Source organism: Sinocyclocheilus rhinocerous, unplaced genomic scaffold (genome assembly GCF_001515625.1).
Source record: "Sinocyclocheilus rhinocerous isolate Xijiao unplaced genomic scaffold, SAMN03320098_v1.1 scaffold2216, whole genome shotgun sequence".
Classification (NCBI taxonomy): domain Eukaryota; kingdom Metazoa; phylum Chordata; class Actinopteri; order Cypriniformes; family Cyprinidae; genus Sinocyclocheilus; species Sinocyclocheilus rhinocerous.
The window spans coordinates 645,337-671,628 of NW_015641008.1; the positions used below are offsets into that span (position 1 = coordinate 645,337).

A 26,292-nucleotide genomic window follows, 5' to 3' on the forward strand; every position below is an offset into this window, starting at 1 on the left:
GGAAGATTTTGCGTATTTCCAATTTAAAGCATTTTTAATGCATTTTTTAATTATTATTATTACTGATCCAGAAAGCTTCAGTGGAAGAATATCTGACTCTCTGTATGAAGAGTCACATAATCAATATCACAAATTCACTTATTTGATAAGTTAGCAAGAAATATCCATTTTGTATATAATTTTTAATGTTCAGGATGAGGACAAGCCTAAAAACTTAACAGGATTCAGTTAGTAAACAAAGTAGTAAGCAAATTGAGGTACTACTGAACACTAATAGCAAAACTGAACTGAAACATTCGGCTAAACATACAAGATATACTGACAAAATGTTCCCACAAAAACACATCACTAACTTATAAAACATCTGGTAAATGAGTCAAGAGTAGGCTAAAAAAATTTTTTAGCTTCCTCTAGCTATGGGAGTAAATATTTGTCAGCAATCTTAACAGCACTCATTCTGTTATTAGAAATATGCTCTTTTTTTAAACATTTATGCTTGTTGGTCATCTGCACATTAGAAACATTTTTATCTCTTAACAGGTATTTATTCTTCTCATTCAGGAATGATTCCTGACTCTAAAAGGTCATAAACATGTTGATACACTCCTAAGCAAAACATTCATTTTCATTCATTAGTATATAACAGAGGCCTGGTGTCATCTCATGGTGCACTCTTGATATTGAAGTCATGATATTAATGAGAAGCAGTTGAAGTAAAACATGACATATTCATAATAAAACACAAGTCCACTAATCATAGAAACATTCAAATTTATTTCTAACAGGAACACAGAGTATAGTATAAGATTCTTTCAAACAAACATCTTTCTTTGCAGTAGAATAATATGTAGGCATACACTGTGGCTTGTGTAGGTCCCTTTTTACATTCAACCTACATGATCCCTCTCCGCAATTACAGCAGCTCACGGTTCATCACAGTCTACAATCACTTTCGTTCAAAGCCTCAACCTGTTTTTCTATTGTAGCAGAAGAGGGAAAAACAATCAGGAAAAAAGCAACAATCTCATTCAATATTATCACTCTCTTTAGCCACGCTACCTGACTTACTATGACCTTCATAAAGTTACATCCAAATCCCTCATCTTTTATCCTCCAAATAACACTGGAGAGTTTCCACACACCATGGGTCATAAATCACAATGCAGCACACACAGCCACACACAATAGCACCATAGCAGCAAATATGTTGTAGGAAAGTGCAGCTTTAAAAAAGTAGAACAGACGTAGGAAAAATCGGAAGTGCAACAGCAGGGATTTAGCACTTAATGGGCATTATTATCTCTCATGGACTCCCTTATAGTGCGTCACGCTTAGTGCATTCATTAGAAAAAGACAGATAAACTGGTACTATCAAATGAGATGCAAAAACTTCAATATGAAGCAATCTCATATTGTACCAGATTATTCCATAATCCGAAAATTACACACATTTTATGCACTGCTGTTAAAGGGACAATTCACTCAAAATTGAAAATTCTGTCATCTTTTAATCACCCTCACGTGGTATTAAACTTCAACAACTTTTTCTTCAGTGGAACACTGGAGAACATAATTTGAAGAACTGTTTTGTCCATACAATAAAAGTCAGTGGGGTCCATAACAACATTTACTTTCATTATATGGCCAAAAAAAAAAACACTGATACATTTTATTCAATATCTTCTATTGTGTTAAAATAACGGAAATGCATACATGTTTGGAGGTTGAATAAATTACAGAACTTTCATTTTTGGTTCAACTATCCTTTTAAAGATGACTTAAATTATTAACGTCCAGTCACATTTCAAAAGCAGGATTCCCAATATTCAGTGACTTTAGATAGAGTAACAAAATTATTACCCTTCAAGGTAATATGTTGCAGAAAATAGTATGTTGTAGAATCTATTTCAGAGCAAATGCTAGTTGTTCGCTTCATTCAAGGACATTTGGAAAGATATCCAAAACAATGCCTTTGTATAACAGTTAATTACAGAATAACACAAAGGAAGGCATCTATGTTATGAAAATTATTGGTTTACCCCATGTCAGATCTACAAAATAGTGTACGTAGTGTGCTAGAAAATTAGAAAATTACATAAACCAACATTTTTCATTCTGAGTAACTGCCATACGGTTAACATGGTTAGTCTCAAAGTTGCATACAGCCCAAACTTCTCATTTTAAACTAAATGTGTATTTCAAAATCATACACCAACATTGAATTAATTTGGACAGTATGAAAGATGGCCACACATGGCCAAAATTGTTTTCTTTTGAGGATATCATTGCTAATTTCTACTCTTTCTACTCTACCCTTTTCAAAAGTCAATTCTGAAACCATTTGCATTTGTCCTTGTTACAACATTTACTTCAAGTTCATCAGGGGTCTTGAACTGTCACCAGTAGGGGGTGTTGTTCTCAATATGACCCCAACTCTGCCACTCGGGGAAGAATCCACTAGACATTCTCGGGCTCCCAAATTGATCATATTCCATCTCTGGCCGTTTGCCTTGATTCTTGAAATCTGTAGCCGTCTGTTGGGTTACACTGGTCTGGCTGGGGTCGTTCTCTGCATGTACCAGCTTGTAATTTTTCCCGTTGTTATTGTCCCAGTATGTGGTATCATGAGTTTTGTAGGATATGCAGAACTCCACCTGCTCTTGTGGGTGCACAAAACTTGGAAGGTCGATGAAAAATGAGAAAGCGTCAACGTCCTCACAACCATAAACATTATTCATGTATGTACAAGGAATATCAGCGTAGCTTTTCCATGAATCAAATGTTATTCGCATATGGACCATTTTCTCAAAGCTTACGTTGCTCACTTTGACTGTGCCGGTGAGCGATCTCTCTTGAATTCTGCAGTTTTCCAAGCATACCAGGCTCTTCTTTAGACGGTTCTGAAAGTCCAAATAGTCTGCAGCAGGCTGAGGGAAATCCAAAATCAAATTCTTCTCCTTCTCCGCTTTCAGGCCCACAATGGCGTCCTCCAAGTCTGATAATTCGAACTGCAGGTCTAACATGGGGTCTTCCTCGAATTCCTTGAATACATAGACTGCTGTCAGAGACATGCCTTTGGAGTCAGCAAAAAACACTTTCTTTTTGTTTTTGGTCTCGGGACTCTTCCATCCTATGTTATCAGTGTCCACATCTGTCTTGGTGCTGATGCAGGATCTCAGAGGTTTGTACTGGTTGACTAGGCTCCTGGACTTGCAGTCCTCATATGAACTGAGGAAACTGCGAAGAGGCGGCGAATGTGCCAGACAAATTCTCATTGCCACATCCACAGGCATAATTGGACTTGGCATTGGCCTGGGGTTGAGTATCTGCAGAACCCTTTCATGAAGACAATAATGAAGAACACTACAGTGACCAATTAAGCAGGAGACGTGAAATACTTTCCTCAGAATTTAGAGATTAAAGTGGTTAACAAAACTATATCTGCAGCTAGTTTGAGCTATTTTACAATTCAATTATAGTGCAATAGCTGGTGGTTTAAGCTTTCAAATTAGAATAATTATCAGTTTTTATAAGGAATATTCATACTTCCATATTATATTTATTATTACATATAATATTTATATCATACTTTAATACATGACAAAATTAAGGACTGGGATAAATCCAAAAGCAACACATTATAAAATATACATTTATAAAATATCTATTCCAGTCTTTTTAGCACTAAAAGTAATTAGACAGTAGGCACTACTGTGCATTTCAGTTCTTACTAGTAATTTTTTGTAGTACTACTTTTAAGAATTTACCTATAAAGTATGCAGTCTGTATATATGTAATGACTGGCTAGTTACAGTATGACAAACATTTTATTGTAACTAGTGAGATAAGCAATGTTACTAATAACAGCATAGCAGTGTCTCAAAAATAGAAACTATTATTTAATACAAAAATAATAGTAAAGCTATAACAGAGACTAGTAACTAGAGAATACCAGTACTTCAATGAATAGTACCAGTAAAACTGGAATATGTACTACAGCTAAATCTAAACCACAGATCCCTATAGAATTCATTGGCAAAAAAATAGCAAAAACAATGGAACTAAATGTCAACCAATTGTCGCAGTTGGACTAATTACCAGCTATTAAAAATTCAGTACTAGTAACATAAACAGATACGCTAATAGAAGTTTAAACAGCTTGACATTCCCAATGTTCAAATAATACTTTAAACAAGCCAGTATTGTTTTAAATTGAATCTAAATCATTAGTCATATTCAAAAGTCATCTTTACACTTTTCCAGCACGCAGTGACAAACCCACTCGATGCACTGTGACGCACTCTGTATTCTTACCTGGTGCAATTCATTGAAACCCGTGGTTTGTTACCAAAACGGCAGACACAGTTTGCTCTATTATAGTTTGAACAAGTACAGTTTTTTCCTTCTTGCTTTTAAACTTAATTTAACAACGTGTCGACCATGATAACTAAAAACCCACTGACGAACAGTCGTTTGCAGCGGCACGCCCCCTTCGCGGTCCAGCTGTACTGCCAAAGCCAGGAGCTCTCAGCCGGTACATCAAGCCTCTGCGCGCATTGGTTCACAGTAACCCATTTTGACAGCCAATGGGAGAGCAGGAGAGCAGGCGAGCGAGGCGCTCGAGCAATCAGCGCGCAGGAAAGAATCAGTCGTGGCCCGCATGCACCTCACTGACCGCAGATCGTCACAGCAGTGAGCCGAGAGAGAGGCGGGGGAAAAGCGTCAACCAAAATTAGATAGACCTCTGACGAAGCTGTGACGCGCAATTTCTGGATAAAAGTAATTTCTTTTCTGTATTTTTTCTTTATTAATAATACAGAGGCTTTTTTTTTTTTTACCGTGTCACTGTAACTATTCACATATAATGAGGTTGTTAGTTTGTGTCACATGTGGGCTAAGGTTACTTTTGGCACAAACACAAAACTGGTTCTTCAGTTGTGGCACAGTGGGCATTTCATGTGCTCACATCATAAAAATAGACCTAGTTCATGGAGGAGCAGGTTTGAAACCGGCCTCTGCCATGCCCCATTTTCCCTTGCTCAGCTTTCATTCAGGTCCTATAAACACTTAGGCCTAACTATACAGATAGAAATTTTCATAAATGTGACCCTGGACCACAAAACCAGTCATAAGGGTAAATTTTTTGTAATTGAGATTTATACATCATCTGAAAGCTGAACAAATAAGCTTTTCATTGATATATGGCTTGTTAGGATAGGGCACTATTTGGAGATACAACTACAGATACAACTATTTGAAAATCTGCAATCTGAGGGTGCAAAAAAAATACAAATATTGAGAAAATCGCCTTTAAAGTTGTCCAAATGAAGTTCTTAGCAATGCATATTACTAATCAAAAAGTACGTTTTGATATATTTACAGTAGGAAATTTACAAAATATCTTCATGGCACATGATCTTTACTTACTATCCTAATGATTTTTTTGGCATAATGAAAAATCTATAATTTTGACCATACAGTGTATTTTTGGCTATTGCTACAAAAATACCAGTGCAACTTATGACTGGTTTTGTTGTCCAGGGTCACAAATAGAAAAAAATATCAGGCCAGGGAAATGGGGAAAAAGTTCTGGATTTTTTTTTTATACATCCTATAATTCAACATTTTCTAATTGGTTGTGCTAGAAATTACTCTTTGCAAATGTAATCACTTTTTTGAATTATTAAAAATAATAATAATAAAAAAATAATAATTTCATCATGAATATCTGGAAAGCATGGAAGATCATTGGTCAAAATGAGTGGGGACCTTGTTCATAAGTGCAAGATCACATCATACCAATTGCAAGCTGTCATTTGTGGGTGTTAAACATTTATGAAGCTGTCATGCTCTATTGGTGTTAGACGGTCAAATGCTGTATGTTGCAATGATAGCAGCCTATTGAGTAATGTGACCTACATTAGCAAGATCCATATTGCAACATTTTACAAAATGTATAATGCATTTATGATCATCACAAAATACAGAGTACAATACTTCAACCATATTTCATGAAAATGATATAGGTAAGGGCACTTCTAAAACTTGAAAATAAACACATATAATATGTTTTTAAATACAATTCATACATCTGTAGGATATATTTATTCCATGGTGAATATTTTTTGTTATAGATAAATGTATATGCTTTGAATAAGTTCAGGAGCCAGAAAAGACAAAGCATAGTTGTATAAAAAGTTTTAAAATGCATTGTCTAATAAAAATTCTCTAATAAAATGACGTTAGAAGCAGCCATTTAAGCAAAAAACATATTACAATACATTTGTGAAATACTTCAAATTTGGGTGCGCTGTCAGCATATTCAAAATAATATATTTTTACCTTTTATTATGGTCTTCTTTTCATTTTGAGACGTCTGAGTTTGTTTTGCTGAAGTCTAATCTAAACACTTAAGTCTGTATCTCAAGAATGGAAACTTCAAGCAACTATTGGTCCATTAACCACACTTGCAAAACAGGAAGCGTACAGACAGCCTGCACACTCAATGTAGCTACAGCTGGCCATCAGCATAATGATACAAAATACACTAATCAAATCACATTCTGCTTACACTAATGATGGTCCATGATGATGATCAGTGAGAATTAATTTACCTCTATAATATAGAATCAAGGAAAGTGCTTGATTTTCGTTTAACCAGGTGTTTTGCTAAATTTAGTGCAATTACAGATTGTTAAAGTATGCAGTTTAGTATAAGCAGGACAATTTAGAACATTTGGTGTTTTATTTAACATTTTGAGTATTGGATTGACTAATAGGATTATTGTTTTCACATTGAATGCTGTTGATTATGGATGATTTCTTGAGGTTGGTTAAACAATGCAGGGTGTGTTTGCTTGATATCAGCAGTCATGCAAACATGTATTAAGGGGAAGAGAGCGCAGAACAAGATAGAACTTGCAAGGATTTCTTCATTTGTCTGTGTGACTTTTTCCATTTTAAAAACGTTTACTTGCATTAATTGGACTGTGCACAAATATGATTGTTGAGTATGACACACAATTGTGTTACGGTCTTAGGTTTTTACGTGTCACTTCCTCCGTGACCTGAAGTACCTGAGTTGAAATGTGGGCAGTTTTGCATAGTGTGGCAATATTTACAGAGCTATTGAAAGAATATCAGTATTTAGAGAATCAACCAGTGAAATCAGATGAGAATGTGCTGCAGTACATGAGCCCAAAAATATTTGGTATTTTATGTGCTTATAAATGTTGGTTTCATATGATCACGCTGATGTCAGTTCAGATAGAACAAGCCCTCCTATTCATGGACAGGAGGTACTTTGGTATCTTTGAAAAAATGAAACTTCTGAAATGGCAATAAATTAATAATAATAAATCTTGTTTTTTTTGTATTTAAAACGGTCCACTTTACCTCATGATGCTCTGCTTGTTTTGTTTTAAGAGGTATAAATATAGAATTAAAAAGCCTGTTACTACCATCTGCTGCTGGATGGCTGTATTACCAGTCACTAAAAATTCAACAAGAGCTCAAGATGATGTAATGCTCAAGGTCTGTTGGCTTAAACATTCAAAGCAATATTTATTTGTTAAATGTGTGTATATGTAATATAAATATATTAAATATTCAAATAATAATATTTTATGTTTTTATGTTCTCTCTAATAAAAGAGAAATCTGAAAGAAAGACATAGTTTGTAATTTTTATTATAACAATTACATTCAAAAATACTCCATGTATTCTAAAAGGGCACACATTCATACCATTTTGAACAGTACTATATGGCCATAAAGATGTTAACATGCTTTATGCTCTTTGACTATAATGTAGAATTTGTCTAATAAACTACACAGACGTCATACAGTCATCGGTTTGACACAAAAACATTGACAATTACAACTAATTTATGTGTGACCAAATACGAAATTTTATTTTACACAAGTGTAAACACTGAAATTGTTTGCAAATATACAGTATGATATTTTACATCATTCCCATTTACATTTGACTAAATATACACAGCCAGCATAAGTTGAAGATAACAAAACCAAAGACTTTCACACTAGATTGTTTGCCTGGAAGAAACCAGCTTTGACACAGTGAGTAAACCTGAGTCAGTGTTGTCCTCTCATTCAAGTGGTCCTGTCCTCATTTGATGTTCATTTGTGCAGCTCACTCGACAGAAATAAGGACAACCATTTTTTTCCACAGAAAACAAATTCTTTCAGCTATCAGTGATTCATTTCTTATCAATGCTACGTCCATGCAAAATCTTATGAACAGAAATCTTCACCACTAGCGCAGTACAACAAACCTCAGTTTTAACAATTCAGACAGCACTTGTATTTTGCTTTGTATTACTTCAGTCGAACAGGATGAAACAGAAACTGGCAGATAGCAGACTCAGAAAGAGGCAGAGAGGTCTATGTTTTCATTACACCATATGTGAGTGTTTGAATTTAAGGAAGGAGGGAGGATCAAGTTCGGACCCAGCTGACAGGCACCCACTGCGGCTCCCTCTCGAGTCGTTCCAGAATATTCCTCAGCTCTACACAGGCACTGGCAGAGTCCTCCTTTACCAGGACCCTGTCCACTAGGTGGCCATATTGCTGGTCCATCTGCTCGGCTGATTGCCTCATGTCCTGCAGGTCTTCATCCTTTTCACATGAGGATAGAGAAAGAGAAATAGAAATAGAGAGTTTTTGTTCACTGTGTGCAATATAAGAGTTAAATGACAGAGATTTACTAGCTGCATTTGGGAAGTATGGTGATATAAATCCCGTCTCACCGTGATGTGTCCGTTGTCACCCCTTCCTGGTGATGTGGGAGAGCTACGTTGCCGATGTATCTCAGGGATGCGTGGCTTTACAAAAATCACACAGGGCTTAAACTCTGCTGAACAGAGAATTTTCAGGGCCTGAGATTTAGAGTAACAAAAAGATATAAATCATTGCATTGGTTTCCAATTATGACCAGAGTCTCTGCTGATGGCAAAAGTTGTAGATTCAAATCAAGATTAGGTTGAGCAGAAATATTACCACTGTGCAAGAGGTCTCCATTTACACATAATTGTTAATTAGCAAACACTTTTATCCAAAGTGACTTAGAAAGGAATACAATAATCTACCTGTAGACCTGTATGACTTTTTGCCATGTAAAACAAAGGGAGCTATTAGCAAAATATCAAAGCTATTCTTTTCAATGCAAAAAAAAAAAAGATCACAATTTCAGTGCAATTACTCATTTATTTAAATGCATTATGTATTACTTCACATCACATATGACCAGAGCTCAGAATCAGAAATACAGAGAAAAGCCAATACTGAAAATAATTACAATGACAGAATGTTATATTTACCTCAGGTTGAACATCTACCAGACATACTTTATTTCTCGCCAGGACACTCCGGATTGACTCCAGACTTGTCCCATATTGGTTATTCTTATATTCACCATATTCAATAAACCTGGGTATACACAATACATGTTTTGTGCCAATTCAAACAACAGTCAAATTAAATCTGATAACACTAGTATTAAATGAGTAGTTCACCCGAAAATAAAAGCTGTCATCATTTACCAAACCTGTATGACTTTTTCTTCCTCAGAACACATAAGAAGAAAATTGCCATGCAGTTACAACAGAATGGTAGCAACAAAAAAAAAAAACTTTTTGGGTGAACTATGCCTTTAACAAAATGCCACACAGATGTTTTACTGACAAAATACTGACAAAAAGCACACCCAACATAGCTATTAAAAAGTTTCATACAACATACTTATTCGATTGGATTTCAGCCTCAAAGGCCTGCTTGGAGATGAAGTGATATTCTACACCTTCCTTTTCATGGCTCTTTCTGGGTCTTGTTGTGTCTGTTAGAAAATGATCACACAAATTATACTAGCATTTTAGTTAATGTCACATGTGATTTTACAATACACAACATGTAGTTATTTGAATAAATAAAATGTAAAATTAGAAGCTTTAAACTCAGGTCATCAACTTGAAGCAAAAGTAGGTTCTACTTTGATTCAGCTTCTTGGTGTACATTATCAGCCAGAACCTGCATAGTCTCTAATGTGGGGCTAATGGAACAAGAAAACTCACGTGGCACAGCGACACCATACTGATGAGGATTCTCAGCAATCACCTTCTGCTTCAACTCATTGATCCGAGCACCAAGAGATCCTGCAGAAAAAAAGGAAATGAGATTCTGAAGGCCGTGTAGAATGTCCTGACATTCCTTGAATCTTACCTATCAGCACCACAAGCCTTGGTTTGTCTTGTGCTCTCATCTGATATAGTGTCACCTCTTCATATATGAGGAACTCATTCTCTTCAGACTCTGCTGGACGAGACTCTTTGGTTGAACCCTGGTGATCCTTGCGGCTCAGTCTGAAGCTTCTCCTTAGACCAGCTGTGAGAGCAGAAATATTTTCCAGTAGATCAACATAGGTAAAAAAAAACATCTAAAAATATAGAGAAAATCAGAAATAGACATGACATAATTACATGAACACAAAGATCAGACAAAAAGACAAGGATGGAAAGAGGTATATCCTCCAGACTAAAAATACCATGTGCCTGACACTGCTGCTGATTTTATGTAACAGCTGCATCTCAGGGGAAAATAGCAACACACTGTTCATCTGCTTTGTAAAATTGAATATGCAGTGAATAAGTTAAAGCAGCAATGCATCTATTCACCTTACAAGTATGATATGACAGTATGACAAATATGGTACCTGAGTAAAACTCCCAGGAAAAGGTCTGGCCACAGGACGGTGCCACCGCCTTACACTTTGGAGAAACTACAACTAAGGTTAGACCATCACACATCCAGCAGTTCTATAGTTCTATAAAGACTATCACGAGCTATCAGCCATGCCAAAGCCTCTGTGAGCCATTAGCCGAAAACAATAGTTCCCTGGCTGTAGCAGTGCACCTGTTGTTCACGCTTAAAGGAAACATTCACCAAAAATAAAAGTTTCAAGCCCACACAAGTTCCTTCCCTGTAAAAGCCCAATTCCATTACATAAGAAAACAATATGCTTTGCTAAATTATAATTATGATTAAAAAACATAATTATGAGATACAAAGTCATAACTGAGATAAAAATCATTAATATGAGATAAATCAAAATTATGACAAAAATTTTTTTAATAATAACACAATTTTTACACATTATCTCATAATTTCAACCATGTTATATGTTATACTTGTCATATTGTTGATCTTTATGCCATAATTTTAAATAGTCATTATTATGACTTTTTATGTCATAATTTTGATTTTTTTATATCATAATCCTAGCTTTTCATTTTTTCTTATGTGGTGGAAATGCCCTTCCATACTTTTCTTCCATGGAACACTAAAAGAAAAAATGCTGGCAGGTTTTTTTTCCATAAAATTAAAAAAAAGTTAATGAAGCTGTGAAGATACAATAAATGCAAATATGGTGCCAATGTGTCAGGTTTATGTCAATTGCTGGCAGGTTTTTTTTCCATAAAATTAAAAAAAAGTTAATGAAGCTGTGAAGACACAATAAATGCAAATATGGTGCCAATGTGTCAGGTTTATGTCAATATAACATGATAAATCATTGAAATTTGAATATGCAGAAGTGCAGATTGAGTTTAATTTAATCTAATTAATTAATTATTGCTTTGGATAAAAACGTCTGCTAAATGACTAAATGTAATGTAAATGTAAATGCCTATTCCTCACACAAAACAACTGTATGACTTCAGAATACTGGCACAGATCCTCATTCACTTTCATTAAAAGGAAAAACAAAAAATGCTACCATATTATATCATTCAATGTTTGTTGGTGGTCAGCAGTAGTAAGAACGTCATACAGGCTGAACTGAACAACATGAGGTTGAGTAAATTACAGAATGTTCATTTTTGGGTGAACTGTCCCTTTAAGCAGTAAGCACCACAAACAGTAAGTGCACCAATCTGGCAATCTTCCTCGTAGCAAAAAGCACACACTAAAAACCCCTAAAACTCAAAGAGGGAGTTGTCCGAAGCTCAAGATGTGACCAATGGCTGGGGTCTTAGGATGTGCCAAGCGTATGAGCTCTGTGGTGAAGTGTACCGAAGAACTCGCAACAAAACCAGACGATGTATAAAGCGCACCACACCACACAAAAAAGCATCATCCAAAGCCAAAGCCATGTGGAGTGTATTCAGTGTGTAAGGTGCCAAGTAAATATGGCAGAATTCTCATTTTTTGGGGAATTGAGAATATTTTGCCACAAAGTGGTAAGCCATGATCCATCTTTGCTTGCAAAGACTGAGAATTTGGTGGATGATTTTTATACCCAGTTATGATACCCTTACCTATTACCAGTTCATCTGTTTAACTATAATCTTTTCACTTTTATTTTGCCTATGTCCAAATATTTTTGGAATGTGTTAGCCAATGAAATCAAAATTTGTTTATATTATCAAAACACAATTAAGTTGGTCAGTGAAAACATTCTTAGTTCTTATATTCACAGTTTTGTCAGTTAAATAAAGGTTAAAAATAATTAACAAATCACATTTGCTTTGATTCTTGTTTTTAGTGGATTAAAAAAATGTTCCAACTTTTTTGGAAATGGAGTTGTAATTATGCATAATTTACCGTTACTACTATATAAACTGTGTGTGTGTAACAAGCACACTATAATATAAAGTGTTACCTTTTAATTATTTCATATGTAATGACATTTTTTTTCAAAATCACCTACCTTTTTCACAAGTTTGGTCACCTGAGGTAAGCAGAGTGAGGAAACAAACACAATTGCTGAAACATGAATAAGTATGAAAAGCAAATGAATAAGGAATCTTGCAAGTATTGTCATTTGTGATAGGTCTGGGTAAAATATACACTGGCAATCTTCATTTATCCTATACAGATAGGCCTATCTGTTCTTAAAATTGCACAAACTATTTATTTTCAGTATATTTATACAGCACTTTCTGCAGACTGGGAGAGTTGTGAATGTAGAATTGAATGCAATGCAATAACTGTGTATTGGCAAGAATATATAATTGAAGGGGTCATATGATGCGATTTCAATTTTTCCTTTCTCTTTGGAGTGCTACAAGCTCTTGGTGCATAAAGAAGATCTGTAAAGTTGCAAAGACTAAAGTCTAAAATCCAAAGAGATATTCTTTATAAAAGTTAAGAGTTAACCACGCCTACCTAAAACGGCTCGTTCTAACACACCCCCACATACCTACGTCACGATCTGGGAAAATTTGCATAACGCCGCCCAAATGTTCAAGCAAAGAAAGGCGTAACTTTTATTCTCGCTGTAAGTATTGTTGCAGCCGCCATGTCGTGAAGACGCTGTGTGCAATAATATACAGTATGTGGAAAATAATTTTTTTTTTTACTTTAAACCGCATAAACACATTTCATTACACCAAATACACAAAATAATGTTCTTTTTAGCAGCATCATATGACCCCTTTAAAACTGACTCTGAAGCCTAAATGAATTCATTTGAAATTGGAATTGAATCTTGCGAACTGTCCCAAGCTTGTGCGCTTGCAATTCAGAATCTAATCAAGAATCTGCATTGATAAGCTGATTATACCCATATCCAACATTTGAAAGCATCTGAACGTAAACAACATTTGTCCTGCCAAATAGCACTGCATCGTCTGGGTAACCCTCAACAGGACTGGACAAAAAGAGGAATATCTGACTATAGACTGATTAATATGTCTGAATACCAGAGTTCCCTTCATTCCACTTTGGTACGATTCCATATTTTCTATAAGGGTTAGTCACACACCTAAATATGATGTGAGATGTTCAGTTGTGTGCTAAATAATTTCTGCATTTACAGAGCGTTTGTTTAAATATTAACAAGAAATGCATGTCTTTAGTTAAGTAGTATAATGTATCTGTTAGCTATGCAGTAGTTTCTTAGAACTTACATGGTGTTGCTCTAGGTGATTTAGGGCTCTGGTGTGTTCCCATTTTCATCCTATACAACAGTCGTCTGCAGATTTAGGACAAAAAGTCCAAATATAATTATAATCAGCAGAAATCAAACACTTTGTTTTAGAAGACCTATAGTGGTGGACTGTCACGGGGAGAGGGGGCTGTCTCCTCAAATATTTATTCAAAATGAAATGATTAATTTACCTACTACCATTCATAAATCTGATTAACTAATTTAAAAGGATGTTTTTTTTAATTCAATATATGATAGCCCATTAAACACTGCAAGAGGAGGCTGATTTGATTAAAAATGACCAATCAGAATGGATATTAAAATAATGCATACAACATAATTTTGGTCAAGGATTTAATTCCTGTTCTATTAATAGCTAATTAATATCAGAACTTTAAAACCAGTTTTATTTACATTTTAATACATCATCAATCCTGCTTGTAATTTACATAAAAGGAGGAAAGAAACTTATTAATGTATCCAAACAAATCAAATTTTTTGAAGAATCAGCCTCCACTTAAAATCTGCTCTTGAACAACTATTGCATATTAGAGACATCTGGTCTATAAGGCAGTAATAAAAGTAAATGAAAGGTAGCTGTAGACATGATTTTTGTTGTGTACCTCTCCTGGAACTGTCTTGAAGGAATGAGGCCGGCACGCAGGTTGCTGTCTCCCACTCTTTTGGCCTGCCACCATGTTGGGTCGTCTTGGCTCACCACCTGCAGGATATCCCTACGTGTGAAAGGCAGTCCTGCCTCCTGACAAGGTGTGGCCTTGTCTTCAAATGGTGTGTAATCAAACAAGGCTCTTAAATAGACCTTTAAGAGAGAAATAAAAAAACAGAGCATATAACATTGCATACATATTATGAAGCAGCTACTATCATTTCTGTCCTATGACGTTCAAATAAAGTGATTACATTCACCTTACTCTCCTTGAATCTATCCTCCTCCTTAATGGCAGGGATTATCTTCAGAGTGATCGAGCCCTGAGACTGAGACTGCAGCCCGACAAACAATAAACAATCAAGGACACTAAATCAGGTAAGTGCCGTTTCAGATAAGGAATCTTATGGGAATGACTCAGCTTTTGTAAAACAACAGAGGAATAGTGAACATACCAGAATCTGGCTGATCTCCTCAGGACGTTTGTGTATAATGAGATTTCCATTGACCTCCCTTAACTCATCTCCAACATGTACCAGACCTGAGGGAGAATTCAGTGAACAGTCATCGTGGTGCATTTAAAATATGGGGTCCAAAATAAAAAATAAAAAATGATATCTAAGGCTTTCACTATAGTGATAAATTATCTTTATAATATTATAATATACAGTATACACTATATATTATCTTCATAATTCATAACAATTGAGCTAAGATGTTTAAAAATATTTCTTTAAAAAATTACTATTATATACTATTATAACTATTATAATTTATATACTCAAATTGGCTCTCTAAATTCATGTACGAAATTATTCAACCCCCAAAAGTTAAGTTTTATAGAGAATATTTTATTCTGAAACCTCTCTACTGGAATTTGGCCCTTTCCTCACTTGAAAAAGCTTCCAGATCACTGATCATTTTTGGTTTTCATGCCACTGCATTCTTCAAATTCAATGAAATATTTCTAGTAAATTCAGTAAATTGAGGATTTTTCTCAGTTTCTCTGATCAAACATTTTATTCCCCTTGATGATATTGTACTTTTTTTCAACACTCTCTGATACAAGGTTTTCTGGTACACTTTTTAAACTTATTAATAAAGCTGTGTTTCTAGGAACTGCATAACACTGCATACTATCACTCATTATACAATAGGACAACCTAGCTTGCAAGGCGGGGCCGACTCCAGGCATGGGCAGGGGTGGGCTAAGCCCACCCAAATGACAGTCTTGCCCACCCAATCAGAATTAGATAAAGATTGGTTAAATTTTTTTTATGCAGCCAGTGATTAAAACCAATCTGAAGTGGACTGTATTTTAAGAAGTTTAATATATAGCTGGAGACTGCCTCAACAATAATAAAATAACACCAGAAAATTGCAGCATTTTTATTTTATTAGCTGAATGCAAGGCATGCTGAATTCACGCGGAGCTTCAGTCTGTTGCAGAAAAGCAGATGCTGACAATGAGCGAAAACGGGCAGAAATATTTGCGCGCTATTACGGGGAGTTTGTGAGTTACGGGGAGTTTAATAGGCTACATGAATATGTATCATAGCCTACCACTGAAATTACCTGAGCAGTTTTAATGTTTTAAAAAACCCGCTCATATAATAACATGCATGGACGGGGCAAGAGCATAATATAAGCATCTAAAATGCATGTACACTGTAAAACAAATTCCGTAAAATTTACGGTAAAAAAACGGCAGCTGTGGTTGCCGGAATTTTACCGTAAAAAATACAGTAGCAACGTTTTAGGTTTTAACTTAAATTTACAGTTAAATACCGTAATTTCATTAACTGATATAATGTTAATATACCAACCTATTGAAGTACGGAAATCTGTTTGGTACCTTTATAATACACTGATAACCACAAAAAGCAGGTGGTGATGAGAAAGTCACATGATGAACCAAAGCCCATCACAAGCAGCTTTTAAATAATAACATATAAAGAAGGTGCACAGTGTCATTCACACAAACGCTAAACACCATCATGGTAACACACATGAAACTGAAATAATGCAATGAACATTCATTTAACAACATTAGGTGTAACACACAACCCTAATATACAAAACTGATAAGAAAAAAACTAAGAAGAAACATAGTTATTTCAACAAAAAAAACATCAAATTTGAAATGTAACGCAGGGAATTCTGGGAATGTCAATTTACGGTTATTCACTGTAAATTATACGGTATTTTTCACTTCCAAAAACGGTATACTACCGTAAAATTAATGTCCAATACATGTAATGTCCAATACAGTTTTTCACCGTATATAGAAGGGGAATTTACCGTTAACCATTTAACAGGTTTTTACTGTAGCATTTTTACAGTCTTTTACCATTAAATTCACAGTCATTTTTTACAGGTATTTGAGGAATATTTAAAATATCAATATAATGCATGTAATGATGTATTATGGCTACTAAAATGACCATCAAATCATTTAATCCTTAAATTAAAATTTTAATTTAATTTAATTTAATATATGCAGCCTGCTGTATTATTATTTAAATGTCTAAATGTCTATAAATGTCTATATATATATATTATTTATTTATATAACTTTATATTTATATATTTTTAGCTTTCTGTCTCGTGGTTCTACAGTTCGATTTAAAAAAAAAACTTCTACATTTCTGACTGTTCTTTCACGTGTCATGTTTTACAAGGTTATCAAGTTATGATTTGTGTGGTCTACTTTAGATTGATAACATTTGTTTGTGTGTGTAGGGGGCTGTTCAAGGACCTGAGGAATTTGCAGAAGGTCTTGTTATCGGTGTTCGAAGTTTACTGGGCCACGGGCCATAAAACCAGTGATATCAGCATTGGTTGCCATGGTGACCAGGGGGGCCTGGTGTCGTTCGCAGACATCCTGACACCCAGTTTATTGGGTGAGGGGTCTGTGACGATTTGTTAATCTAATGAATAACTGATTTGTTAAATCAAATGAAAAATTGTGTGTTTGATTGGTCCAGACGCTACAGGCTATAGCCTACAGTTCAGTTGAAAGCTTACCGCTTTTGGACTGCTGTTAATGCTGAATGTAAGAATGAAAACTGAAAGTAGAGCTTGTGCGGTGAAAGTTGCGTTCGTTGCAACAGTCGGCTCGACTGTATAAGAAACGTAGCGTTCCCCGACATAAACGACCAACAATATCCAGTGATGCAAACTATTCGACTTTTTTTTTTTTGTCAAATTCCACGGTTTTGAATGGAAAGTAGGTCTGCCATTTACACGATTCATGTGATTTATAATTGATTATGACGACAATAGCATTTTTCTTTTTTTGCGTTTTCAACAATAGGCCTACAACTGAAATTGAATGGGTGCATATTTTAAAATAAATATATTATTTGCAGTTCAGATTCATTACTTTACAAAAATTCTTATTCTTGTTCTTTTACTGTTCTTTTTTATTATTTTTATTTATTCCCCTAAATCCATTTAAATCCTTTATTTATTTAGTTTCTTCTTTAGTTATCATTACCTGGTCTTAAATAAAAAAGTCTGGTCTGGTCTTAAATAAAAAAGTTAGTTGAAAAGAGTCACCAGTATAGAAACAATGATAAAGAGAAGGAGAACAAAGAGGGCTTTTTTTTTACTATTCAATAAAGAAGAAAAAAGTTTATTTTGCTGTGAAAGTGCATGATATTCTAGGCTGCCCATGAAAGCGTTTTTCAGTGTACATATAATATAGTTAATATAGCAATATGTACAGTATAAATATCTTCTAGACCAAGGATATCTGCAAGCCCACCCTTCTATAGCCGTCAAGAACCGGGCCTGTTGCAAGGTACATGTCATATTTCAACAGAATTTCCATGGCAACCATGAAATCTGCTCTGTATATTTCCAGTATAATCTGTAATCCCAAAGCAAAGCATAATCTCAAGGGTTTTTTTAATCAATATTTTGCTTGTGATAAGAAAAATCCGCTGCTCAGAATTCTATTAATATTAAAAAAAAAATGATTCTGCTGTGATTATAGTCTCCCCTTGTTGCTGACATCTAATTGTCAAAATGTCATTTTGGATATCTAATAGGAGAGATTCTCAATAAATTATTTTGCGTAACATTTAAATAAATGGTTATTCAATTCCCTCTCTTTATCTCTCCATTGAGAATTGAGTCGTCTGTCATGGGTTTTACAGTCAGTTTTTGGCTCGGATGGTCCCTGATTGCGTCATCACAGATTATGTTACATCAAATTTGCTGAGAGAGATTTAGCTGTTGTCCAGCCACAGTGTAAAAAAACCCAGTTTGCACAGAGGAAAAAAAAAAGTTATGCTGACAAGGGGAAGGATCAGGCTGTCACTCACCACTACGGTCTGCAGCTCCTCCCCTCATTATCCTAGCAACCACTACCGCCCCAGTTACTTCATCCCTGCGGATGGTCGCACCCTAAAGAGACATAATTGATTTCAGAAATTAAATATAAGCCTATATTTTGCATGTCTTAATGATAATGGACAGTACATTAAGAATATTAGTCCATTATGTTGACAAAACAGCTCAATCCTGAAACTCACAAGAGGCTCCTTGTTCTTAACCAAACGCACAATCTTTACTGATTCCTCCTCCAGTTCATCGTCTAGATCATCTGGTAGAGGGGGAAGCACAGGCTCAAAGTTCTTCTGTGCCACTGTGTCATGTACTGTTAGCACTGCCTGATGGAGAGAAAAATCACAACAAAAGTTGACAAGATGACCCAATGGTGCTGTGGAAGAAAGAATGTGCTCGTGTATAAATGAGAGGGAGAATTAGCATGTAGGTGTAAATCGGTTGACAGAGAATGGAAAAAAAAAAACAGAGAAGAGGAAACTGATGCCTGGGGCACGTGGAGGAAATGAGCGAGTCTAATTAGAAGGCTGTAAAATGTCATCTGATTCTATTTTGTCATGCTGCTCACTATCAAATAGAAATGAATTAAGCTTAATTACGTCAAGCTTCATTTAAACACTGATTTAACAGGAATTATTGTGTCAGCATCATATCTTATTATATATTATTTATAAAAAATATCATAAATTGTACTTTAGGGCAATTTAAGATCAATGGAAGATTTTTCAGAAAATTTACCACAAAGACATGAATTAGGAAAATCAGCAGTCGGGAAAATCTCTACAAAGACAGGGGCACAAGTGTGAGTTTTGCACCTTCACATGTGGAGCAGTAAGAAGTGTTAATAGCTCTCTCTCATCTTCTTCCAGTGGTCCGTTCTGTAGCTCCTCTGCGACCTGTCAATGCAAACCACAAGACCAATATCAGCAAAAACGCAAAAACATGGCAACATTTAATAGTACAGTGAAAAAACCCACACTTAATCACTGTTTTAATTTTTCATTAAAAACATCTAGCCTTAAACGTGTGTTGCTGTTTTATATATTATAACATTCAAAGGTTTTGGGTCAGTATGATAGTTTTCAACATTGATAATAATAAGAAATGTTTCTTAAGCACTAACTAACCATAGAATGAGTTCTGAAGGATTATGTGACACCGAAGAATGGAGTAAAGGCTGCTGAAAATTCAGCTTTGTCATTACAGGAATAAAGTACATTTTAAAATATATTACAATAAAAATAGTTATTTTAAATATAATATGAAATATTAAAAATAAAGTAAATGCAGTCTTGGTTTGCAAAAGAGAAACATTTCAGAAACATTAAAAAAATCTTACCAACATTTTGAACAGCTTTTGAAACTTAAAAAAAAAAAATTAGCATATATATATTAGGTTGTATATATAAGTCATATATAAGATATATAATGAAGATTTGATTGTTTGCCGTTGAGGTAGAGATGCCACTTACGTCTTCTGCCAGGCAGGATGCGCTGTGGAGCACTGGGGTCGGGCTCTGGAGCTGGAACTGCCTGAGTCGCTCATGGATCTGCATGAAAAGTCAGTACATATGGATAATCATTCACAAACACAATATTAGGATGTCAGACATTATCTCCAGCTTTACGCACTTTCATAAGATAGCTGAGGCTCCTCTCACTGAAGACCTCCCTTAGGAAAACCATGTCCTCTTTGTGATTAGCATCTGGGTGCAGCTGGGAGGTGAGGAGGGCTAGCATCTCATGCAAACCTGCAAGATAAAAAAAAGAATACTTTAAAATTGTACAGTTATTCCTTTTCTGTATACTTTTTCGAATCATTAATAATATAATAATGTTGCATTGACCAATACAGCAGGACTTACTGATGTCTATTAGTGTGAATGTGGTATCACATAAAAACAAAGATTTTCATTTACCAATAGTATTGAAAATGGCTTTAGTCATATTTAAAATATTTGCTCAGCAAAACTGTTTCATAATAGGTGACTAAACAAATAGTGTTCAATTGTTCATGTGTTCTCAACATTTTTCCATGCAACATGAAAAACGTTTAATAGGCAACTGAAATGACTGGAATCTCATGTGAATGTACATGATTTTACATGATATAAATTTTTTTTTTCAATTTCTTTATATGTACTTTTTTAATGAGGACGAAATTACTGTTCTTTATTATGATGATCAAGTGAGCTAATTTTTCATTCACAGCTACTGTATGACGTACCTGTGGTAGGTGAGAGAACAGGCATTACTGCTCATGTGACAGACAGAGACGAAGGAAAAATGGTTCTCCTCTTCTCTCAGGTCACTCAAAAATGCGGGCTCATCTGAAAAGCCTGTTAGAAATAAAATGGCACAAGCAAACTTTAGGAAACCCTTAACATTATAACTGTTCCCTGCTATGGATTGCATGGTAAATAACTGTTCAATAATGATGAGGCACATTAAAATCAATGAGGCGGATCCTGTACGACATAATAATAATATTTTATGCTCATTTGATCATTTCATTGAAATGGCTTTAAAAATGTTGGGTGCATGTTGCATGGTGAGGTTTGCTGTGTTATGAAGTGACAAACCCCATCATGGAATTTAGCTTTTTTTTTTTTTTTAAATAGATGAGATAAAAATAGACTGTACCCAGTCAACAAAACAAGCAGAAAGAAAGAGAAGAGAGAGGGAGAATGAAAGATATGACAATAGTCATTAGGCATGGCATTAAATTAAATTACACTAGTCATCTCAGTTTAATCTTGTTGTGAGTCAGTTGAAGGAAAGCATCTCTCTTTAGAAAGGGGTATAGATTCTGGTGGTCTGCACAGTTCACAGTAAATGAGTGAAGTAGAAATATGATCACTTCACTCGAAAATGAGTCCCTCAGGAAATAATCCCCATGCCAACAACAATCAATACTTTATCACTGAGTTTCATCCAGAGAGACATCACATCAAACAGTATACTCTGCACTAAAGTAAGAAGTTCCTTTTTACCTAGTCTGAAAATGATGGTTTTCAGTTTGATTGCAAACATAGTGTATGGTTAAATGGTCACATGGAATTGATGTTGATGGTGTTGAAATTATGCAGCCAAGCGATGATATCTCAGCGATGAAACATACCAATTTGAAAAACTAGCGGAATGCATAGTCGATATTAAAAACTGGATGACAAGTAATTTCTTACTGTTAAATTCTGAAAAAAACAAAGGTGTTAATTATAGGATCTAAAAACTCTGCATGTAATAACCTAGAACACTGTCTAAGACTTGATGGCTGCTGTGTCAATTCCTCGTCATCAGTTAGGAACCTAGGTGTGCTATATGATAGCAATCTTTCCTTAGAAAGCCACGTTTCTAGCATTTGTAAAACTGCATTTTTCCATCTCAAAAATATATCTAAATTACGACCTATGCTCTCAATGTCAAAGGCAGAAATGTTATGGCTTGCTTAGTTGGGGACACTTAATTTCCAGCGATATCGTCGACTTGATTGCACATATACTATTTAAACTGAACTGAGCTGGATTATGACATCACTGAATTCAATGATGAACTGCCTTTAACTGAAAAATTAGTGTTTACTATTGTCACTTTGCATTATTGACACACTATTTTCCTAATTAATGCTGTACAGTTGCTTTGACACAATCTGTATTGTTAAAAGCGCTATATAAATAAAGGTGACTTGACTTGACTTGACTTAAATCATTTAGCCTGTCTACAACTCAATACAAAATAGCCCTAAACATTCAATGCAATGCTTGAAAACGAGTTTCTTGAAAAGGCAGTGCACTTTAACAAAGATTCCATTGGAGAACCATTTTAAGTTCCAATTATAAACTTTGCATGTTCCTGTGATCCCATTGGAGAAATTTTTAAGTTGTGTGACAGTGTGAATGTTTCTGTTATTATGGGATAACGTAGTGGTGTATGTCCATTTAAACTTAAACTTTAAAGCTATGTTGTATAATAGCTGGATATCAATTCACCAGTCTACTTAAACTACAAAAATACTGTTCTGTATTCTAAATGTACTGATAGCCATGATTATAATACAGGTGGTACAATAGAAAACCCCATGATGAATCAGAGTTCATCCTATAAGTGGCCTGTTCATAAAACATGGCCAATACTCATAGATGTATGGGGGTAAAACACATGAGAATAAAAAAGTGCAATAAACATGAACTATATAACAATAAAAAAAAAACACCAAGGTACAGTACATTATAAACTACAAAAATGAAAAGAAACAAAAATATTTTAACAAAATATATCTGGGAATTTCCTTGTACATTTTTTTAACCATAAATTATATGGCAATTTGTAGTTATTACATTTGACAATATTTTACAGTAAAATGACAAATTAATGCAATGTTAAACCATTAATTTTTTTTCACTATATGGTCAGGTATCGTACATTTAACCATTTAACTGTTGTTGTTGTTTTTTTCTGTAACATTTTCTCATTCCTTTTCTATAAAAATTAAATATAAGAGGTTATTTTCTAAACCTAAGGAAAGAACCACTTAAGAACCTTAATTTTGACTTCTGTATTTCATGATTAATAAATTGTACATTGGTAAACACAGGACACAACTGAAAACATTGCAGAAAAATGTTGTTTGATTGACTATATTTGTGATTTTATATTTCAGCAAAAAATGCTGAATAAAATGAATAAAAATAAATAAATACAAAAAAATCTCAAGCCCCCTATCATACAAACAGAGGCCTATGTATGGTTTTAGAAATCACATCCTTGTGCTGATGAAAGATTTAATCTGTGACACCTATAGATATTTTGAATTTGTATATTTAACACAAGGAGCTTAAACCCCCAGTAAAAGTGTTGAAATATTGAGGGGTGTCATGATCTGAAATTTTGGTACGGCTTGTACCAGACAAGCTGTAACCTTACTACAGACTTTTGGTTTTCTAAAAGCCCTCTAACCCATGCTGATTCTCTCAAAGGCCCAAAAGTATCTCTCTATTTCTCTTTCCCTTTCACTCTGATTATGACGTGCGTGATGGAAAGATTATGCTGCTCTGTGTCACTCTCCATCTTCCTCATATGCTGCAGCTGCATTGAGAAGATTCTCACCAGACATATGCTCAGATCAGGGTCATCTTGCTAGTACTTTGCAGCTCAGCTGCCCAACCATTTGAAAATACCATTGGTGAAAATGTCATATAGAAAATGCCACAAATCAAACACAAAACCTGAATAGTACGAATGCCAGATTGCAAATGGTTACTTTTGATTTGCAGTCTGAAGACCTTGGGCCTGACCTTTTATCATCCTCTATTTCTCCAGAGGAATAGTTCTTTTGCCCAGTTCTCGCCCTTACAGAATGATTCATGTAAAGCTGAAAATGTGAGGTGAAAGGTCATTCAGCCACCCTTCTGCCACCATCTGTCCCTTTCACTATCACGCACTGCTAAAGGCCATCATTAGTGCTGACAGCTCTAGCTCTCTTTTGGTGTGTGTATGTGTGTGTGAATTATATACATAAATGCTTGTAGACACAAGCAAACACATCAAATTAAATCTCTTTGGAGAAGATTATCGTAAATGACATCAGCAGGAGTCATTGAGCCTCATGGGATAGAGCCTAATTCATTCAGATTCAGTAGATTATCAGAAAACAGCCTGTCCATCAAATCAAAACACGTCACAATATTGCATATGCACCTGAAAAACGTGTTACAAGCAGGTTCATTAATTGACAGGTTGCATGATCTTGCATGCCTGTACACACACACATGTTGTAGACCAGGGGTTTTCAAACTTTTCAAACAAAACATAAGTTGCATCGGTGTGTATTACTTTCAGAAATAATTTAAATACTGAATAGGTCTAAATAAAACGAATGTTAGGGGGAAAAAAACATTATAAACACTAACATGAATTTTATTCCCCTCACTCCAAATCATTTAAATTTTGTGCCATTCATAACAGAACAAAAATAAATGAATATACATGTATACTATATATATATATATGTATATAAACAATGAATTATAATGCCGATCATTTTAAATGCCATAGGCGCCGATCCCGTGGGTGCTTGTGAAAAACACAAGATAGTCTTCGTTCATTTTAACCAATAAGAAATGGATTGCAGCTTTTACAACTTTATTACTGTATTTATAGCGCAAACACTTTGGATTCCTTATATCAGCGGAAAAATGTGATATCCGTCAGATAAGAGCAAGACATCATTCAAAACGGTCTATTTTTATTTGTGTACCTTCAAAATGACAGTGAAACGTTGTGCTTTTGTAAAATAAAGAAAACAAACAAAATGCGCTTGCCGTCTTGGTCTATGTGATTGTGAACCACTTCCTAAAATGAAGAAAAACTGCGATACTGTCTACTTGTCAAACAGACATGAGAAATATATTTAGCTATATAAACCTTGAAGTGCACCCATTTAAGTGGTTATGCTTTGCTTATTTGACATTAATGCATTATATAAGTCACTTTGGAATATAAATCATAGCACGTTTCAGAAGATAAAAAACGCAAGTTGCAGTCCGGAAAATACGGTAGGCCGATAGCAAATTATTTTGTGGACCCGTTTGAAAACCCCTGCTGTAGACTGTTCATTGACTTCTACTGGTTTTATACAGAGCACATTATATTATCTATCCCCAACATCTTATATGAACCATTTTGCATTTTTATATTGTCACTAAGACATTATTTAGTATGTTTATTGAGCATTTTCCTTAAAACCCATAATAGGTAAACCTGACCACACACACACACACACACACACAGGCATGACAAAACACAAAAGAGGTGCAAGGGAATACATTCAAAACGGCTCAAAACAGTCTCAAAGCAGAAGTTTGGGAGGAACAAAACAGGAAACACACAAAATACAACATTTAAATCACTATTTTTCAGTTCACCTAATTCAGTAATGCTCTTTGAATGCATTTACTGTTACAAAATAAAGGGAATCAGAGAGATATTAAGGTACACCCAGCATCCCTCTACCTCATTCCAGCGGACGTGCTTCCCAGAGTCTCCCCGAAACTGTCCGTCAGGGAATGTGGCCAGTGAAAAATGCATCACTGGATGCTGAGATCCTTTTAAGTGCTGAATCCTCCCCCCTGCTGTTCACTCTGTCTGCAGAGCGGATTATACACCCAGCATGCAAAAGGAAGAACGCCCCCGTATGTCTTACCTTTCACCGCACGTGCGTGCGTGCGTGCATGAGAGCGTTTCCGCTTTCATGGAAAGACCCTCGGCATCTCTGTGGCGATTCCTGCTACACTGGCTCAGTGTATCTCGGTTCTTTCTTACCTCCCCCC

At 35.1% G+C, this 26,292-nt stretch overlaps 2 protein-coding genes and 1 long non-coding RNA gene across 5 annotated transcripts; 1 reads left to right on the plus strand and 2 right to left on the minus strand.

Annotated features, from left to right (window-relative positions):
* Positions 1-780: 780 nt before the first annotated feature.
* Positions 781-21,745, plus strand: LOC107753442 (uncharacterized). Its single transcript, XR_001641470.1, has 3 exons — positions 781-1,217; positions 12,290-12,295; positions 21,735-21,745. It is a non-coding gene; the product is annotated as an uncharacterized LOC107753442 (long non-coding RNA).
* Positions 1,652-4,517, minus strand: LOC107753441 (protein phosphatase 1 regulatory subunit 3C-B-like). The gene is made up of 2 exons (XM_016569584.1): positions 4,315-4,517; positions 1,652-3,336 (listed from the first exon to the last, which is right to left on the minus strand). Exons 1-2 carry the CDS (start codon positions 4,326-4,328, stop codon positions 2,397-2,399), a joined length of 954 nt encoding a protein of 317 aa, XP_016425070.1. The 5' UTR covers positions 4,329-4,517; the 3' UTR covers positions 1,652-2,396.
* LOC107753440 (MAGUK p55 subfamily member 3-like) lies at positions 7,783-26,292 on the minus strand. 3 transcript variants are annotated; one of them, XM_016569580.1, is made up of 18 exons: positions 26,166-26,292; positions 21,192-21,303; positions 20,597-20,715; positions 20,437-20,514; positions 19,780-19,860; positions 19,153-19,290; positions 18,943-19,024; positions 15,067-15,152; positions 14,872-14,946; positions 14,568-14,764; positions 13,925-13,989; positions 12,724-12,744; positions 10,239-10,400; positions 10,091-10,171; positions 9,762-9,855; positions 9,341-9,449; positions 8,771-8,899; positions 7,783-8,639 (listed from the first exon to the last, which is right to left on the minus strand). In XM_016569580.1, exons 2-18 carry the CDS (start codon positions 21,214-21,216, stop codon positions 8,460-8,462), a joined length of 1,722 nt encoding a protein of 573 aa, XP_016425066.1. In that variant the 5' UTR covers positions 21,217-21,303; positions 26,166-26,292; the 3' UTR covers positions 7,783-8,459. The 3 variants fall into 3 exon arrangements, with proteins under 3 accessions (XP_016425066.1, XP_016425068.1, XP_016425069.1); XM_016569582.1 differs by lacking the exon at positions 26,166-26,292 and adding an exon at positions 25,976-26,038; XM_016569583.1 differs by lacking the exon at positions 12,724-12,744.